General features: G+C 47.2%; 1 protein-coding gene across 1 annotated transcript in view; it reads left to right on the top strand.

Moving 5' to 3' along the window:
• LOC144683657 (tetraspanin-2-like) overlaps positions 1-19298 on the top strand; it is a 262207-nt gene that overhangs the window by 106824 nt on the left and 136085 nt on the right. The window contains exons 3-4 of the mRNA XM_078546908.1: positions 10194-10291; positions 15022-15096. Coding sequence (XP_078403034.1) covers positions 10194-10291; positions 15022-15096 — 173 coding nt within the window. The remainder of the gene's footprint in view (positions 1-10193; positions 10292-15021; positions 15097-19298) is intronic.

Below are 19298 nucleotides of genomic sequence, written 5' to 3'. Positions count from 1 at the left end.
AGACTATTGTTCTTACCACCCTGCTGTATGACCCAGAATCCTGGATCTGCTCTGAGTGCCACATCAAAGTTCTGGAACAGTTCCACCAGAGATACCTGAGGCCCATAATGAGGATTCGATGGTAGAACAAAATCACAAGACAGAGCGTGCTGCACTCAACAGCATGGAGACCACTCTCTGGAAAATTCTACTTGGGTGGGCTGGCCTTGTCCTCCACAAGGATGATAACAAAATCCCCAAGCAAATCTTCTATGGGGACCTGACTCGGGATAAATAATGTCAAGGTGGTTATACAAATGTTACAAAAACACCTAAAGTACTTTACAAACTCCTGCATTGCAGACCATCCCTCTTGGGAAAACACTATTGCTGCCCAGCCACTGTGGAGGTATGTACTGATATTTGGTTCAGTATGCTTCAAGGATCATCTCTGCTAAACTTGCAAAGGAAAGCCAGAATTTCCCTAAGCAACGGCAACATTGCTAACATGAGCTGCCAATCCTCTGGATGTCCGTGCTGATCTCACACTGGACACTTCAGTCATGAAAGGACCTGGAGAAGACAATGAGGCCATTTACAGTTTGGACATACTTAAATAACGAGGAGTCTCCCATTCCTCTAAACCTATTGTACTTGGCCTGGTTCTTGCTTGATGAATCCACCCGACATGCATCATACACTCCTTTTTTAGGTTCATCACATTCTCCATATCCTTCGTCACCCAAGCAGCACTGGCTTTTGTTCCTTACCTTTTTCGCTTGTTGTAATGCATTGAAAGAAACTCCTCCTTAAAGATTGCCCACTGTTTCTTTACAGTTTTTCCTGTCAGTCTTTGGTTCCGTTTTACCAAGGCTAGATCCACTCTCACCCCATTGAAGTTAACCCTCTTCCAATTTAGATATTCTCCATTAGACTGTTCCTTGCTCTTCTCCATTACTATTCTGAACCTTGTGAAGGAATGTTCCCCCCACAGACACTTGGGGTGGAAATGTCCCCTCCTACCAGCGCAGTGCATGTGGCAGCCGGGGTGGGGGACAATACATCAGGAGCAGGAAAATTGATTTCCCAATGGTGGGAACTTGTGGTCCTGGCAGTAATGGCAGGTTGCTATTCCTGCCAGAGGCTGTCGGGGAACTGTTTCGCATCTCATAGTCAGGATTCAAATGAGCACCGAACTGGAATTACCACCACCCCCTCCACACCCACACGACAATCCTGCCAGCAGAATTTCACGCTGGTCAAGAACACATCTGGACATCACGTGCACAAGTCAGGACTTAACTGGATGGATGCCTGGAGCAGCAGGTGGAGCCTCGACCAACTGGATCACCCAGCAGCAGGTATACGGCTGCAGCAGGTAATGGTGCCCGACAGGGACCCTTTGTTGTGGGGGGCGGGGGTGGAAGAGGATGGGGAGGACAGAGGTGGGGTGGGTTTGAATGCCAAAAGTTGGGTGGGGAAGATGGACGTCTCGTGGGGGTTTTGGATGGGTGCAGTGGGGGAATGGAGCGGGGGTGAAGGAAGGGCGGTGGGGAAGATGGGGGGCAGGGTGCAGGGAGTAGAATGGGACTGTACAGGGGGAGGGGGATGTGATGTGGGAGATGATTGGGACTGTGCGGGGGAGGGAAATGTGGGTTGGGGTATGAATGGGACTGAGGGGGGTGGGGGTTGCAGGGGGTAGAATGGGGTGAGTAGGGGGTGTGTGTGAGTGAACAAGGAGAATACAAGTGAGGGAGTGGGTTTGGGGTATCCCCCATCTGTGGTATCAATTGAAGAATCCTGGGGGGAAAAGTGAGGGAATTGCTGGTATGATGGAATAGTGACTCTTAAAGGGGCAATGGTATGCTACAGGGTGGGAGGGTGAGGGTTCTGCGATGACAGGTGAAGGGGCAGTTAGGGTTGTTGGAAGGGAATCTTTCAGGTGGGAAGGAGAAGGGGGACATTTCAACAGTGACTGGAGTGGGCTTGTGGGGGAGGGAGGGGCGTGGACATTCACTGTAACAGGCCAGAGGGTGATGTGGGGGTGGTCCAAGGGTGACCATTGGGAGTTTGACCATGATACCGAGGGGGACCAATGGTGGCTGGGGGGACAGGGTGTGGGTAATGGTGGAGGGTAAAAGTTATTTCAGTGAGCTTGAAGGACACACGTGCACATGTGAGCACACAGATGCACACGCATGCCATGGCTCCAGTCCAGATGTGGAAATGCTGGATGGAGGAGGGTCATTGAGTGGGCGGAGCTGCTCAAATGGACAACTAAAAGGCAACCCCAACACGTCGCTCTAACTCAGCAAAGGCGATTCTATCGATAAAGCTGTGAGGGCAAAGGAGCAGCGTGCATGGGAGGTTTCTTGCACACGCTCGCAGGGCCCGATGCAAAGATCGATGCCTCCCTGAGGACACAGAATTCTGGAGGGGACATCGAGTCAGGCAGGGCTCTCACCTTGAATATAGGGGCTGCACACAGGCATTAAAGTGAACAGACACAATGAAAAGACAGCAGAGCTCTTTCAGTGTAACTGTACGTATATTAACAATCAGCAACACTCGTGCACCCCTGTCACCACTAAATATCTCTTTATCTTACATTTCCTGCCACTGCGTCTGGGTTCTCCCCTGACACCCGCAGCAGGGCTGGAGGCAGCCTGACACCACTATGCCCTGTTGTCTTTGATGATATGGTGAGGGTCAGGTGCACCCTGTGCAGTCCCAGAGGCCAGGGCTGCTGTGATCCCAGACAAAGGGCAATCAGAATGGCCAGGTACCCTCATAAAGTCCTCAGTGGAGGCCCCAGGGGTGTCCACCTAATGCACCTCCTTCCTTTGGGTGCCCAAGGTCCCCTCCCTGACTTCTTGAGGGAAAGGAGCACCTGGAGGGAAGTCGAGGTGCCTGTCCCCCTCTTGCGTAGCCACTGTAAAAGCTCGCTCATGGCTAAAGCAGTGGAGTGCAGGTCTGCGCGCATCTCCAGCAGAAACTGGGCATTCCGCTGGCCCGGTGTCTCCATGGCGTCTGCCACCCTCCACATGAAGGCCTCGAAGCACCCACACGTCAGTACGACTTCATCAGAGAGCAGCAGGATAGACTCCCCCGTCTCATGTACCACTCTGTTGAGGGCCTCCAACAGCTCTGCATGATGATGCTGCATCTCCAACATCTTATCTAGGATTGCTCCCAGAGGCTTGTCATCAGACTCAGACTTAGCTGAAGCCTCTTCCTCAGCAGTCCTCCGAGTGCTGGTGACCTTGGCTGTCCCTGCTTCCTCCTGCTGTGTCCATGAGGTGACCACCAGAGTGTGAGATCCTGCCTGAACTAGATCGAATATCCACCAAGGTGTGTGTCTCTGGGCTGGTGGAGGGTGCAGGTGACTGCAGCGATGGCTCCACAATTGCAACATCTTTGTTGTCCTCATCGACCCCCCTCCTCTGCGGCTGGAGCTGGTGCTGGATTCGGGTTTGGGGTCAGGCCTCACCCTCTTCTTGCTGGCACCTGTAATTGAGAGAGGAGAGAGTGGGTGACTGTATGGGCTGCCCCCAATATGGCACCGAGCATGGCCCTGTGCTTCCTGCGTAAAGAGAGTGAGCATGGTTCCATACTGGCTGGGGGCCTTGTTGTCTGCACGTGAATGGTCTGAAACCTCCCCTGCCAGCTCGGCAGCACACTCTTCGATTGGTGTGAGGTGCCGGAGGGCAGCCATGCCCCTCCTGCCCTCTCTCTCTCACACTTGTTGACTTGTTAACTTGTCCTATGCAAGGAAAGAAGATGGTTTGAGAGAAAATGGGATGCAGGTGGCGTTTGCATGATGCCAGTCTTCACCAACTGGTTACTGTGTACCATGTGAAAGATGCACTGCAGCTAGTCCACAAGTGACCTACAGCAGCACCCTCCAGAACAGTGAGCTCAAGCAGATAAGGCTGACAGAGGCATGGCAGCAGCAGCGGATGCAGGTACCCTCTACACCAACCCGCCCCCAACACAATATCAGCTCTCTGTCTGTCAGGGTCAGAGCCACAGTCGCCTCTCTACCTGCAGACTACACGGACTACAGTGGGGCTATGAGGCATCACCACATCACATGCTTTTATGCATGGGCAGCACAGATGATGGCCTTACCACCGAGGCACATGTCCCAGTTCCCACTGCGTGAGATGAGTATGTGGTTTCACTTACCTTTGGGGTAGGTCATTCCCTGAGGTCGTTCCTCCTTTTTCTGCACTGCACGGCTGTCCTCTGGCACCCACCACCCTGACGACTGCATCCCGTGCAGAGTTGGTGAGACAGGTGGCCTCCTCCTTCCACCCCTGGGGTAGAGGACGATCCTCCTGTCCTCCACTGCATTCAGCAGTACTTGCAGTGAAGCATCGCTGAGTCTGTGTGCCAGTACTCCTTGGATAGTGCATTCCATGTCCTGGTCCATTATTAAGAGTGCGATAAAGCAGTATTTGTCTGGGTGCCTTTGAAAAATGGTGCCCGGATATGATGGCGGGGCGTGTGACTTCCTGCCTGCCCTGCCGCGAACAATATCGGGAAACCCCCGGCTGCATAATTACTGAGCCCAACATTGCCCGATTCGGTGCAATTTCCCACTGGGCTCTGTGGCAGGCAACACTCTCATTGGCCGGTCCAGCCACAGGATGTAGCACCTAAGTAGAAAATCCCAGAGATCAAATCTCCCCCCAATCTCCTTCGTTCCACAGAGAACAACCCCAGCTTCTTTGGTCTAACCTTGTAGTTAAAATCCCTCATCCCTGGAATTACTCTGGCAAATCACCTCTGCACCCTCTCGAGTCTAGTGACCAGAACATGATGCAATACTCTAGTTGTGGCCTATACAGTAGTGACCCAAGTCTAGGCCATTAAAGGCAGTGATCCGAGTATCGCCCCACGAGAACCCCACTGTATAACTTCCTCCCGTCCAGAAAACACTTCACCACTACCCTCTGTTTCAGTGATGCCACTGTCCCTTTAATTTCATGGGCTTCAACTTTGAACTCATGGCTTGGGGACAAAGGAGGCAGTTTGGAGCGTGTGGATTGCAAACATCTCTGCAGTTGGACAATCCATTTCTTGTCTTTGGGTCGTGTCCCTCCACACCACCCCCTCCTCTCCTGGAACTGGGCCAAGGCTGGAAGCAGTGGCTGCGGAATTACTTTCTGACCCCGAGGAGGAAGGTGGGAAGCTTCATTTCGTCTGGCCCTCCCTCCCCCACCACCCCCTCTTTCCCTCCCTCCCTCCTAGCCCAGGCCAGCATGGCTCTCCCTCCTCATAGGGACATAGGAACAGGAGTAGGCTATTCAGCCCATCAAACCTGCTCCACCATTCAATCCAATCATGGCTGACCATCCACTTCAATGCCTTTTTCCCACACTATCCCCATATCCCTTTATGTCATTGGTATTTAGAAATCTGTCAATCTTTGCTTCAAACATACTCAATAACTGAGCTTCCACTGCCCTCTGGGTAGAGAGTTCCAACGATTCATAACCCTCTGAGTAAAGAAATTTCTCCTCATCTCGGTCCTAAGTGGCTTCCCCCTTATTTTGAAATTGTGCCCCCTCGTTCTAGACTCCCAACCAGGGGAAACATCTTACTTGCATCTACCCTGTCTAATCCTTTAAGTATTGTGTAGGTTTCAATGAGATCACCTCTCATTCTTCGAAACTCTAGAGATTACAAGCCTAGTTTCCCCAATCTCTCGCATAAAACAGCCCTGCTATCTCCGGAACAAGTCTGGTGAACCTTCGTTGCACTCCCTCTATGGCAATAATATCCTCTCTGAGGTAAGGGGACCAAACTGCACACAGCACTCCAGGTGTGGTCTAACCAAGCTTCTATACAATTGAAGCAAGACTTCACTACTCCTGTGCTCAAATTCTGTTACGATAAAGGCTAACATTCCTTTAGCCTTCCAAATTGCTGCTGCACCTGCATGTTAGCCTTCAGTGACTTATGGACAAGAACACCCAGGTCCCTTTGTACATCTATACTTTCTAACCTCTTACCATTTAAGAAATACTCTGCACATCTGTTCCTTCTACCAAAGTGGATAATCTCACATTTATCCACATTATATTCCATCTGCCATGTTCTTGCCCACTCACTGAGTCTGTCCAAATCCTCCTGTAGCCACTTTTCATCTTCCTCACAACACACATTCCCGTCTAGCTTTGTATCATCCGCGAACTTGGAATTATTACATTTTGTCCCCACGTCCAAATCATTGATATATATTATGAACAGCTGGGGCCCGAGTGCTGATCCTTGCAGTACACCACTTGCAGTACACAGCCTGCCAACGCGAGAATGACCCATTTATTTCTACTCCCTGTTTTCTACCTGTTAGCCAATCCTTAATCCATGCCAATATATTGCCTCCTATCCCATGTGCTTTTATTTTGCAAATCAACCTCTTGTGGGGAACTTTATCAAAAGTCTTCTGAAAATCCAAGTACACTACATCCATTTACTCTTCTTTATCAATCTTGTCAGTAACATCCTCGAGAAACTCCAACAAGTTCATCAAACATGATTTCCCAATCACAAATCCATGCTGATTATGCCCAGTCAGATCATGATTATCCAAGTATCCATTTATCACATCCTTAATAATAGATTCTAACATTTTTCCAACTCCTGATGTATGGCTAACAGGTCTGTAGTTCCCTGTTTTCTCTTTCCCTCCCTTCTTAAATAGTGGGGTGACATGTGGTTCCTTCCAATCTTCAGGAACCATTACAGAATGTATAGAATTTTATAAAATGATCACCAATACATCCACGATCTCTATCGCAATCTCTTTCAACACTCTGGGATGTAGAATATCAGGTCCGGGGACTTATCAACTTTCAGTCCCATTAATTTCTCCAGTACAACCTTCTTACTTACACTAATTTCCTTCAACTCCTCATTCTCCCTAATCTCTTGGATCTCTAATTCTGGGAGATTCCTGCATCTTCTTCAGTGAAGACAGACACAAAGTATTCATTTAGCTTCTCTGCTATTTCTCTATTCTTCATTATAAATTCTCCTGACTCTGCCTGTAATGGACCCACAACTGTTTTAGCCAAACATTTCCTTTTTACATACCTATGGAAGCTTTTACAGTCCATTTTTATGTTTTTTGCTGGATTGCATTCATATCCTTTTCTCCCTTTCTTTCCCAGTCTCTTGGTCTTCCTTTGCTGTATTCTAAAAACCTCCCAATCCTCAGGTTTATTACTATTTCTAGCAACTTTATAGGCTTTTTCTTCTAATATTTTACAATCCTTAACTTCCTTTGTTAGCCACGTTGACTGACTTTCCTTTTCGTGTTTTTATGCCATGAAAGAATGTATAGTTGCTGTAAACTATGTAATAATTCTTTAATGGCTATCCATTGCCCATGTACCGTCATACCTTTTAATGTATTTTCCCAGTCCATCTCAGCCAATTTGCCCCTCATACCTTCATAATTTCCTTTGTTCAAATTTAACACCCTGGCTTCAGAATGAATTACCTCACTTTCAAATAGAATGTAAAATTCCATCATATTATGGTCCCTCATCCCTAAAGGTTCTTTTACAACAAGATGATTTATTAGACTTTTTCTCATTACATATTACTAGATCTAAAATAGTCTGTTTTCTAGTCAGTTCCTCAACATACTGCTCTAGAAAACCATCCCTAACACACTCCAGAAACTTGTCTTCCACAGCATTAGTGCTCATTAGGCTTAGCCAGTCTATATGCAGATTGAAGTCACTCATCATTACTGTATTAGCCATGCTACATGCTTCTCTAATCTCTTGATTAATACCATGCCCCACACTGCCACTACTGCTCGGTGGCCTATAAACAACTCCTACCAATGTCTGCTGCCCCTTGCTGTTTCTCAGCTCCGCTCAAACAGATTCCACATTTTGTTCTTCCTATTTGAGATCCTCCCTTACTAATGCACTGATCCAATCCCTTTTTATCAGTGCAACAACACCTCCTTTTCCTTTTTGCCTGTCCTTCCTAAATGTTGAATAAATAATACATTCCCAGACTTGGTCACCCTGCAGCCACATTTCCATAATGGCAGTTAGATCATACCCTCTATCTATGCCTTTAGATCATCTACCTTGTTGCGAATGCTGCGTGCATTCAGGTAGAGCGCCCTTAACTTTGTCTTTTTGACATTATTCCGCATTCTAAGCCTAATTGGTGATCGTCTTTGTTTCACCTGCCTTCTAATTTCGTTTGCTACTTTTCTACTTCCTGTTACCAGCTTTACTTCCTTCCAATTTGAGCTACCATTCAGGTTCCCATCCCTGACAAATGACAGGCCAATTTAAAACCTCCCCAAAGCACTAGCAAATTTCCCTGCAAGCATATTAGTCCTGGAATTGTTTAGGTGCAACTTGTCCATATTGTACAGGTCCCACCTGCCCCTGAACCTGTCCCAATGCCTCAAAAATCTGATGCCCTCCTTCCTACACCAATTCTCCAGCCACGTGTTCAATCAATCAATCCTCTTATTCCTGTGCTCATTTGTACGTGGCACTGGGAGTAATCCTGAGATTACTGCTTTTGAGATCCTGCTTTTTAATTTCCTTCCTAACTCCCTAAAATCTACTTTCAGGACCTCATCCCTCTTCCTACCTATATCATTGGTACCAATGTGGACCACAACCTCTGGCTGCTCACCCTCCCCCAGAAGGATGTCCTGCAGCTGCTCCGTGACATCCTTGACCCTGGCACCAGGGAGACAATACATCATCCTGGAGTCACGTTTACTGTCACAGAAACATGTGTCTGATCCCCTGACTATCACACCCCCTATCACTATTGCTTTTCCACTCTTCTCCCTCCCCTCCTGTGCAGCTGAGGCCACCCATGATGGCACGGACTTTGCTCTTTCTGCACCGCCCTGAGGAAGCATCACCCTCAGCAGTCTCCAAAATGGAAAACTCACTAGCAAGCAAGATAGACTCAGGGGACTCCTGCTCTCTTAGACTGTCTGGTGGTCACCCATTCCCTTTCTGCCTGTACGCTCCTAACCTGCAGCATGACCTCTTCCCTAAATGTGCTATCTACATAGTTCTCAGCCTTGCGGAGGCACCACAGTAACTCCAGCTGCTGCTCGAGTTCCGAAACCTGGAGCTCAAGCTTCTGCAATCAGTGCCATTTCCTGCAGATGTGTTCGTCTCGGACACATGGTGCGTCGATGACTTCCCACATACTGCAGGATGTACATTCCACTTGGCCGAGCTGACCTGCCATACTGTAACTATAAGAACTATTTATTACAATTAGAATGAGTAGAATAACTTAGCAGTTACTCACCAACCAGCTTCTTCTCCTGTACCAAACTAAGAGCCAACTACAGGAGGCTGAAAAAGTTAGATAAAGAAAGTAGCACTCCCCTCACCAAACTCCCACTTTACACTCTGTGCATACGAAGCAGAACTCAGTGCAGACCATACAGCTCTGAGGAAGGCATCTTTTTATGCTCCCTGAAAAACAACTGATTCAAGCTTCTGAAAATCACTTTAAGCTAGCTACCTAATTAACTGGCTGCAACTACTCTCAGAGAGCTTGTATACCCCTGTTTTAAGACTGGAATAAACTTAACTCTCAACTTAAGGAGTGATTTTAAGTTAATTGCTAAACTGAAAGAAAAACGAAAAAGCTAGACTTTATATAGAAGTTAACCCTAACTCACCAGCTCTCACTGCAGACCAAACAGCCCTTCTCTTTCCTTTCCTACCTCCCTCTCTCCCTCGCTCTCTCTCTCCCACCCTCTCCCTCTCCCCCACCCTCTCGCTCTCTCTCTCTCTGACTCTTCTTTCTTCCCTGGTCCTCTCTTTCCCTCCATCCTTCACCCTTCCTCTCCCCCTCTCTCTATCTCTCTCTCACCATCTCCTGCCCTGCCCCTCTTCCTCCCTTTCCTCTCTCTTGCTCTCTCTCACTCTCTCATTCTGTCTCTGTCTCTCTCTCTCTTTGTCTGATTGACAGTGCGATGGGGAGGCATTTATCTCTGTCTCCCTCTCTGTCTCTGACTCTCTCTCTCTCTTTTCCCCCTGCCCTGGCCCTCTCCCTTTCATCCCCTCCCCCATTCTTTCCATCTCTCCTCTCTCTCTCTCTCTCTCGCTCTGTCTCCCAGCCCAGCCCAGGCTCTGTGTGTTACTCTGCCTCTCTCCCTCCCTGCCTCATTCTGCATTGCTATTTTCCAGGAGTGTACATGCTGATCGCCACTGGGGCCCTGATGATGCTGGTGGGGTTTCTTGGATGTTGTGGAGCGGTGCACGAATCTCAGTGTTTACTTGGAGCAGTAAGTATTGCTAGACTCAGGAGTCCATGTTCAGCATGTGACTCGGGTCAGTTCTCAAAATGTGCCAGGGATCAGGGGTCACAGGTTGGTGTGTCATTAGGGCCAGGTGAGTTTGCATCTGGGGCCGGGGTCAGTATGTATCAGAGGTCAGTATTTGCCTTAGTCAGAGGTTGGTGTGTGTATGGGGTCAGTGTGCATCCAGAATCAAGGGTCTGTGTATGTCGGGTTCAGGGCTGGTGTTATGTCTGGGGTCAGGAGTCAGTGTGTATCTGGGGTCAGGGGTCTGTGTGTATATGGGTTCAAGGGTGGTTGTGAATCTGGGGCCCATGGGTTGCTCTGCGCCTGGGACCTGGAATCAGTGTGTTTTTAGGGTTCAGCTGGTGTGTGTTGGGCGTCGGGGGCTGGTGCATCATTGGGAACAGGTGGGGTTTGCATCTGAGGTCATAGTTGAACTGTGTCTGGAATCAGAGATTGATGTGCACTAGGATCAGGGGTTGTGTGTATCAGGTTCAATGGCCGGTGTTTGTCTGGGGTCAAGGGTCAGTATGCACCTGCATTCAGGGGTCATTGTGTGTCTGAAATCAGTGTGAATCAAGAGAATGAAGTACGGGGTTGATGTGTGTCCGGGTTCAGGATTCATTTTGACTCTGGGACCAGGGCTCAGGAGCAGGTGTGAATCTGGGATCATATGTCCATGTATGTCCTGTCCCTGCGGTTAGGTTGGGTCTCTGGGGTCAGGGGTTGTGTTGTGATGTGGTTCCCATATACCTTTAAGGGGGTGTATCTTAAACTACTGTCAATCGCTACCACATTGACAGGATATGATGTAGTAGTCCCATGACCTGTAAGCAGCAGGTTAGAGATCAGATGTACTATACTTCATGCCTTAGAAAATCTCTTTGTATATAGCCTTATCTTCAAATAAAGAACCCACATTATTGTTTCACTAATCCTTGTGTATGATTGGTACATTTAGGTCGGATAAAAGAAGAACATAACATGGTGGCAGGGTGGAGGTGGGGGGGTTCGGGGTGTCAGTGTGGGTGATGGGGGATGTCTGTTGAAACCCAGGAGTTTCATTAGGATTTTTCTGCCTCACATTTATTGGGTAACTATCCAGGGAAATAGCATGGAACTGTCTGAGTCACCCACTCTAACTCTGAATTGGAAACTTTGTCAGAGGATCCTGGGGAATTGTCCATTGGAAGTTCAAACTTCCAGGGCAATTCCCACGGAGTCAGTGCATCAGGACTTCTGCGGAGTTCTAGTGTTCATCTTGGGTGGGCATGCCTGGCCTTTGACCCGGGGACTGGAATGTCTGGGCCCATGTCCTTTAGGCAACAGCCGACAGAGACTATTGATCAATTCATTCAGAGACAAGGGGAGTGATTGTGACTTCACCGCAGCTGAGCTAGCTGACAGAATAATCGAGCTTGAGATAGCACCTACCCCAATGGAAGTGTTCCTGAAGGCCCGCTTGGACCAACCTAAAGGTTACACTCTGGGAGCACTACTACAAAGTGGATGCAGGCATAGAGCCATTTATATGGGTAGTCAGAGTCTACAGAGCATGTGTAATCCGTCTACCATTGGCACGATAGCCAATGCAAACAAATCTAGTGAGCGATGCGGGCAGCCTGGCCTCCAATGCAGAAAGCAAATGGCAGAAGAAATGGTTCAACTTCATGAAGAGTCATAACCAGAGGCCAGACAGCTACAGCATTCTAAATGACCAAGAACGCACACCAAACATCGTCAAAAAAGATCAATGAATTCCCAAGCTACACAGCTAGGTGATGAGGATAACCAGAATGTTGATACACAAAATGAGCAGACATTCAGCACGATGAACACCAAAGAATGTATTGGCACAGTGGTACCAACAGAAGCCTTTGCCACTATCCAGGTTATGCCCACAGATGCAGCATCAGCATAACTTATATACAACACTGGATACCGGTGCAGGTGTAAACATCCTTCCACATTGCACATTGAAGTGTATGTATCCACCGAAATGGCAAGTGATGATTTGACCAACCACTGCCAAACTCACTGCGTACAATGGCCTGGAGATTCTAGCTCTGGGATCCATTGCACTCAGGTATCACTACAAAATCTCACCTTGGTCACCCCAGATATTTTATGTCATGGGCTCCATGGGTTCAGTGCTCGCAGGCTTACTGGCATGCAGGGAACTAACCCAAGTTAGCATCCATAACTCAATGGTGAAGTCAATAGGACATGCTGATCACTTCAGTAACTGACCTTACATTTCTATACGCGGACAGTTTTGATAGGATTGGAAGTTTCAAGGTGATGGGTTATTGCATCCACATGCAGATGCTACTCTGCCAGTCGACCCGTTGCGTGAGTGTAGCATTCACATCCAGAACAAGATGAAAGCTGAACTGGATAAGATGGAGAGAGATGGCAGAGTCCGAAATGTCCAGTACCACACAGATTAGTGCAACTCCATTATGAGTATCATTAAGAAAAATTGCTCCATTGGCATTTTTTGGACCCAAGGCATCTGAATGTGGCTCTAAAACAATTCTCTCTCAAAATTCCCACCCTTGAGAAGCTGTACTCCAAATTCTTCTCTAAACTCGACACTAAGCTGCATGTAGAGGAGGTCTTGTGTTTGACAGTCAGAAATGCAACATCAATGCAACACTGACCAACTTTTTCTGTTCCATCTATTTCATCACAGGCATCCATCCTGACACTGGCAAATGAGAAGATGTCAGGCTACCGATTGGTGCATCTGGAGAAGATATCCCAGCAGCTAACAACATTCTGCACTCCTTTTGAGAGATACTATTTCCAAAAGTTACCATTTGCACTTTCCGTAAGCCTGGATATTTTCCAACAACATATGCACAGGATCCATGTGAGATCCCATGATGCATCAGCATAGCTGACGACATTATCATTGTTGGCACAACAAAACAGGAGCTTGATCAAAACTTGCACCTTCTAATGGAAGCTGCATGTAGAGGAGGTCCTGTGTTTGACAGTCAGAAATGCAACATCAATGCAACACTGATCAACTTTTTCTGATCCATCTATTTCATCACAGGCATCCATCCTGACACTGGCAAATGAGAAGATGCCAGGGCAATGCCTATTCTGCAAGACACAAATGATCCACAACGTTGCTTCAATGTGTTTAATTTCCTTTCCCCCATATACCTAACCTTGCCCAGAAAGCCTCATCTCTTCATGAACTTTTGAAGAAAGAATATCTTTCATTTGGCAGGAGGATCCCCAACACGTTTTTAATGACCTCAAAAAGTCATTAACTGAAGGATCATCAATTCTTCAGTTTTATAACTGAGGAGACTGTGCTTGAGATTGATGCATCCTGAAAAAGATTTGGAGCATGTCTTCTTCAGAGAGAGAAGCTTATTGTTTTTGCCTCTAAGTGTTTGTCCACTGCCCAAGCTAATTATTCAAATATAGAACACAAAACCTCGGCACTGCCATTCAACATCCAGCGGTTTCAGGCTTATTTATTTGGAAAAAAGTTAATTGTGGAAACTTGAAATGACCCAGCATAAACCCCTAACATGTGCACGACCAAGATTATCGACCCTACTGGTCAAAATACAAGGCTACATTGTAATGTATGCTACAAGCTGGGTAATTCCATGGTCACATCCAGTACTCTAAGCTGTTTACCTAATCCATCAAAAACTGCAGACATCTCCCTAGATCTGCAAGTAGATCTCGAGGACATTGAAATAGCAGACATAACACGTTGTGAAATAGCACATTGACCTTACGCATGCTGGTCAATCTCCATGCCAAGCCCTGCAGCAGGAAATATCTAATGATCCCGTACTACAGCAACTGTGGCAGACAGTGACTGGCCAGTGACCAGAGTCCTTCTGGGATGCTCCGGAGGTTGGAAGAACATTTTGGCTCCATCAAGATGAACTCGGAATATCTCAAGGAGTCACCTTTAAGGAAAAGCAAGTCATCATCCCAGGGTCTATGTGACCTCATATCCTCCAATAGTTGCACCAAGCTGGGAATTGATTGAACCAGGAGATCGGCCAGAGAGTCAGTATATTGGCCAGGAATCCACCAAGACATTGAAAGGCCTTGAGGGATTGTGAGGCATGTCAAATCTTCATGCCTAGCAAGCAGAAAGCACCACTATTGCCTCACAAGATACCCAAACATCCATGGACCAGACTTGCAACTGACCTCTCCAGCATCCATGGAGATGATTTTTTGATTGTAATAACTACTTCTCCAGATTTCCCATTATCCATCCATTACATGTGTTTTGGGGTGAGTGTGCGTCTAAGATATGAGGTCAAGGGTCGGTGTGTGTTTGGGTTCAGTGCTCATTTTGCATCTGGGGTCAGGGGTTGGAGTGCACCTGGACGTGGGTCCTGGGTTCATTGTACATCTGGGACCAGAAGTCGATGTTTTTTTGCGGTTAGGGTTGGCTTCTGTTTGGGAGTCAGAAGTCAATGTGTGTCCTGTGTAAAGGGTTGTGTCTGGAGTCAGGGGTTGGTGTGTATCTGGGGACTGTGGTGTGCTTCTGGGGTCAGGTATCAGGGCCTTGTGTCAAGAGTAAAGACTCCTCATGTGTCTCAGGGCAAAGGTCAGTTTGTGTTTGGTGTCAAGGTCATTGTGTGTCTGGGGTTAGAGGTTAGCCTGCCCCAGAAGTCAAATACCATGGTCCACTGCTAACACTGCTGACTTTCTCTCTCCAGTTCTTCGTGTGTCTACTGGTGATTTTTGCAGCTGAGATCACGGCTGGGGTCTGGGGCTTTCTGAACAAGCATGAGGTAATGTATTATACCTGCCCATCATGAAAAACCAGAACAGACATAGAACAGACACAGGACAGAAACATCCAACATGAAACTCATTACTTTCACTCTTTCCATTCTCAGTTTATGTACATTTGCCACATTTACTGTAGACAGTCTCTGTCTCATCACATTGAAATCACCCCTACCTAAATCTAGAATCTTAATCTTAACAGACCATGAACTCTCTTCTCCATCCCCGCCCCTTTCTCATCCGCCCCCTATTTCCTTATTCATTTTTATTTTTCAATTTTTATTTATTTATTGTTCCCCCACTTATTTTCATCATTATTATTTATAAATTTTATTTCCATTTTATTCATTGTTTTATCCCCAGCTTTTAGCCTTTTCGATCTTTCTTCCCTCCCCCAACCCCACCCCCACTAGGGTCATCTGTCACTTTCCAAAGTGCCTACCCTGGTCCAGCCATTATCACATTCTGCTTTCCACTCTTAATGTCATCGTTAGCACCTCCTTTAGCCAGTACCACCACTATTAACAACCCTTCGACCTTTTGTTTATGACATCTTTCGCAATCTCTCCTTTGCTGGCCCTCTGTCCAGCTTCACCTGTTCCACCCCCCTTAAACAGTATATATTTCACCACATTTCTATTTCCCTTTAGCTCTGAAGAAGAGTCATACAGACTCGAAACGTTAACTCTGTCTTTCCCTCCACAGATGCTGCCAGACCTGCTGAGTTTTTCTAGCATTTTTTGTTTTTGTTCTAGAATCATAATAGCTGTTTTGTGTTCCTCCCTTTCAAAAGCAACATTAAATTCTCATGTTATAATCACTGTTAGATACATTTTCAGGCACCATAAGTCTGCTAACTAAATCTGGCTCATTATTCATTCCGAACTTTAATGTGACTTGTCCCCTTATTGGCTCTAAGACATAATGTTACAGAAAACTATCCAGGACAAACTAGAAATTTACTACCTTTCTGACATAGCTTATCTCAATCTATATGAAAATTAAAACCCCCCATTTAATTAACTGTCTACTACATGCTTGTCTAATCTCTGCATTTGTACAATCTACCACTTCACAGTTCCTGCCGGGACCTATGCATAACTCCCACTACTGGATTAAACCCTTTCCTATTTCTTAGTTCTGTCCATAAAAATCCACTGCCCACTTACTTCTTGTTATACCTTCTCTGATCATTGAAGTAATTTCATCCTTAATGACTAAGACCACTTGTCCTTCTCTGACATTTTCCCTTTCTTTCGTTTGGACCTGTTAACCTGGTATATTTAGCTCCGAGCTCTAACCATCTTGCAGCTATGCATCAGCAACAGCTACCATGGCATGCCCTCCAAATTGAATTTACTCCTTTGTTCCTTTTCCTTTATTCCTTCACGGGATGTGGGCTTCGCTGGCTGGGACAGCATTTATTGCCCATCCCTTGTTGCCCTTGAGAAGGTGGTGGTGAGCTGCCTTCTTGAACCGCTGCAGTCCATGTGATGTAGGTACACCCACAGTGCTGTTAGGAAGGGAGTTCCAGGATTTTGACCCAGCGACAGTGAAGGAACGGCAATATATTCCCAAGTCAGGATGATGAGTGACTTGGAGGGGAACTTCCAAGTGGTGGTGTTCCCATCTATCTGCTGCCCTTGTCCTTGTAGATGGTAGTGGTCATGGGTTTAGAAGGTGCTGTCTAAGGAGCCTTGGTGAATTCCTGCAGTGCATCTTGTAGATGGTACACACTGCTGCTATTGTGCATCGATGGTGGAGGGAGTGAATGTTTGTGGATGGGGCGCCAATCAAATGGGCTGCTTTGTCCTGGATGGTGTCAAGCTTCTTCAGTGTTGTTGGAGCTGCGCAGGCAAGTGGGGAATATTCCATCACACTCCTGACTTGTGCCTTATAGATGGTGGACAGGCTTTGGGGAATTAGGAGGTGAGTTACTCACCACAGGATCTGTAGCCTCTGACCTGCTCTTGTAGCCACAGTATTGATATGACTAGTCCACTTCAGTTTCTGGTCAATGGTAACCCCCAGGATGTTGATAGTGGGGGATTCAGTGATGGTAATGCCATTGAATGCCAAGGGGTGATGGTTAGATTCTCCCTTGTTGTAGATGGTCAGTGCCTGACACTTGTGTGGCGCGAATGTTACTTGCCACTTGTCAGCCCAAGCCTGAACATTGTCCACGTCTTGCTGCATATGGACATGGACTGCTTCAGTATCTGAGGACTCGTGACTCGCGAATGATGCTGAACATTGTCAATCATCAGCGAACATCCCCACTTCTGACCTTATGATGGAAGGAAGGTCATTGATGAAGCAGCTGAAGGTGGTTGGGCCTAGGACACTACCCCTGACGAATTCCTGCAGTGATGTCCTGGAGCTGAGATGACTGACCTCCAACAACAACAACCATCTTCCTTTGTGCTAGGTATGACTCCAACCAGCGGAGAGTTTTCCCCCTGATTCCCATTGACTCCAGTTTTGCTAGGGCTCCTTGATGTCACACTCGGTCAAATGTTGCCTTGATGTCAAGGGCAGTCACTCTCACCTCACCTCAGGAGTTCAGCTCTTTTGTCCATGTTTGAACCAAGACTGTAACGAGGTCAGGAGCTGAGTGGCCCTGGCAAAACCCAAACTGAGTGTCAGTGACCAGTGATCGAACTGGCTGAAGACTGGCATCTGTGATGCTGAGTTGACGGCACTTTCCATTACTTTACTGTTGATCGAGAGTTGACTAATGGGGTAATTCGCCTGTGTTGGATTTGTCCTTTTTGTGCACAGGACATATCTGGGCAGCGTTGTAGCTGTACTGGAACAGCTTGGCTGGGGGCACGGCAAGTTCTGGAGCACAAGTCTTCAGTACTATTGCCAGCCCATAGCCTTTGCATGTTCCAGCGCCTTCAGCTGTTTATTGGTGTTACATGGAGTGAATTGAATTGGCTGAAGACTGGCATCTGTGATGCTGGGGACCTCTGTAGAAGGCCAAGGTGGATCATCCATTCAGCACTTCTGGCTGAAGGTAGTTACAACTGATTCAGCCTTATCTTCTGTGCTGGATTCCCCTATCATTGAAGATGGAGATATTTGTGTTGCCTCCTCCTCTAGTTAGTTTATTTATTCACCATCATTCACGACTGGATGTGGCAGGACTGCAGAGCTTAGATCTGATCCATTGGTTGTGGGATTGCTTAGCTCTGTCTACCACTTGCTGCTTATGCTGTTTGGCACGTAAGTAGTCCTGTGTTATAGCTTCACCAGGCTGACACCTCGTTGTTAGGTATGCCTGGTGCTGCTCCTGGCATGTCCTCCTGCACTCTTCATTTAACCAGAGTTGATTCCCTGGCCTGGTGGTAAAGGTAGAGAGGGGGATATGCTAGGTTGTGAGGTTACAGATTGTGTTCAAGGACAATTCTGCCGCTGCTGATGGCCCACAGCGCCTCATGGATGCCCAGTCTTGAGTTGCTAGATCTGTTCGAAATCTATCCCATTTAGCACGGTGGTAGTGCCACACAACACGATGGAGGGTATCCTCAATGTGAAGGCAAGACTTCGTCTCCACAGTACTATATGGACAGATGTACCTGTGGCAGGCAGGTTGGTGAGGATGAGGTCAAGTATGTTTTTCCCTGTTTTTGGTTCCCTCACCATCTGCTGCAGACCTAGTCTAGCAGCTATGTCCTTTAGGACTTGGCCAGCTCTGTCAGTAGTGGTGCTACCGAGCCACTCTTGGTGATGGACATTGAAATTCCCAACACAGAGTACATTCTGTGCCCTGGCCACCCTCAGAGCTTCCTCCAAGTGATTTTCAACATGGAGGATTACTGATTCATCAGCTGAGGGAGGGCAGTACGTGGTAATCAGCAGAAGGTTTCCTTGCCCATGTTTGACCTGATGCAATGAGGCTTCCTGGGGTCCAGAGACAATGTTGAGGGCGCCCAGGGCAACTCCCTCCCGACTGTATACCATTGTATTTAGGCTGCAAACCCTAACATGTACTTCAGCTCTAAGGTCTTACTCACATGTTTCCTATTTCTCTTTCTTGGTTGAATGAGTTCAGTTTTAGTTACCCCTTTACCCCTAGTGCATGAAACACTGTTTGATTATTACTCTACTTTCTCCATTTTGGTTTTGAACCATTATTTATTTCACCTTTTCCACCTGAGCCCTGATCCCCACTCACTATTCTAAGGTCCTTGTGATCACC

This window comes from Cetorhinus maximus, chromosome 8 (genome assembly GCF_964194155.1).
Source record: "Cetorhinus maximus chromosome 8, sCetMax3.hap1.1, whole genome shotgun sequence".
Classification (NCBI taxonomy): domain Eukaryota; kingdom Metazoa; phylum Chordata; class Chondrichthyes; order Lamniformes; family Cetorhinidae; genus Cetorhinus; species Cetorhinus maximus.
Note: the sequence above shows the minus strand (reverse complement) of the source record. Positions and strands in the feature narration are given on the sequence as shown.